Here is a 985-nt window from a genome sequence, read left to right as displayed (position 1 = left end):
GGAAGCTCAGGCCGACCCGACGCAAGCACCATGTGAAGGCGCTTGCAATTCCTCGGGTCTACGGTAAATCAGGGCCGGCGGAGTCCCCGGACGGGACACCCGGCAAGGACCGTACCCGAGGGTGGACAGCGGCAAGGAACGCCGCTCCTGGTCGATGTATTGGTCGGCATCGACTACTATTACGAGCTCGTGACCGGTCGCATTCGAAGAGCGACAGGTGGGTCAGTGGCCGTGGAGACCCGCCTCGGGTGGATCACGTGCGGGAGAGCCGCCCGAAGACGATCCATCGAGGCCAAAGTCTTGCCGAAAGGCGAAGATTCGGATGACAGCCCCATGCGGAAGTTCGGGGAGGTTAGGTCGTCAAGAAAAGCGCCGGCCGGAGACCCCGCCGCGGATGGAGCCGTGGCGTCGAAGAGGTTGGAGCTCGAAGCATCGTATGGAAATCTCCGTGTTGGGAAGGTCGGAGGCTGCGTGGATCGGGAGCGTCGACTAGGGGAAGTTGACGTCCGGTGGGGGGCCGTTGGCAGTTTGGGCCAGCCGGTGGCAAGTCGCCGCATGGGAGCGTTTGCCATCCAGCGGATCCGCGAGAAGGTCCGACAGGGGGAGATGGACATATCGGACAAGTCGCAGGAGGCGGCTGTCACCAAGATGAAGCGGCGGCAATGGCCGCCCATAGGAGTCGACGTGCGGATAGAGGTCGACTACTACTTTGGCTTCGTCACCGGTCGTATGAGGAGCAGGGCGACCGGCGGTCCAGTAGCGTTGGAGGCGCTATTCGGCTGGGTAGTTCGTGGGAGAGCAAGCCCCAGGTGGACTGCGGAAGTGGAAACCTTCCTGACGAATTCTGGGAAATCCGCCGATGTGGCGTTGCGGAAAACAGGGGAGATCGAGGCAGTGGAGATCATCCCGGAAGAAGACGTTCCAGAAGGGAACAAGGAGGCTATGGAGAAGCGCGAGGAGACCTCGACGTCTAGCGCAGAGAAGA

General features: G+C 62.0%; 1 protein-coding gene across 1 annotated transcript; it reads right to left on the bottom strand.

Moving 5' to 3' along the window:
- Positions 1 to 179: 179 nt before the first annotated feature.
- On the bottom strand, positions 180 to 557 carry Tsp_15426 (putative transcription factor 12). The gene has a single exon (XM_003368251.1). The coding sequence runs from the start codon at positions 555 to 557 to the stop codon at positions 180 to 182; it is 378 nt and encodes a 125-aa protein (XP_003368299.1).
- Between the last annotated feature and the right edge of the window lie 428 nt (positions 558 to 985).

The sequence above is a fragment of the Trichinella spiralis genome, assembly GCF_000181795.1.
Source record: "Trichinella spiralis strain ISS 195 chromosome Unknown Scfld2819, whole genome shotgun sequence".
Classification (NCBI taxonomy): Eukaryota; Metazoa; Nematoda; class Enoplea; order Trichinellida; family Trichinellidae; genus Trichinella; species Trichinella spiralis.
This window is presented reverse-complemented; position numbering and strand designations above follow the sequence as displayed.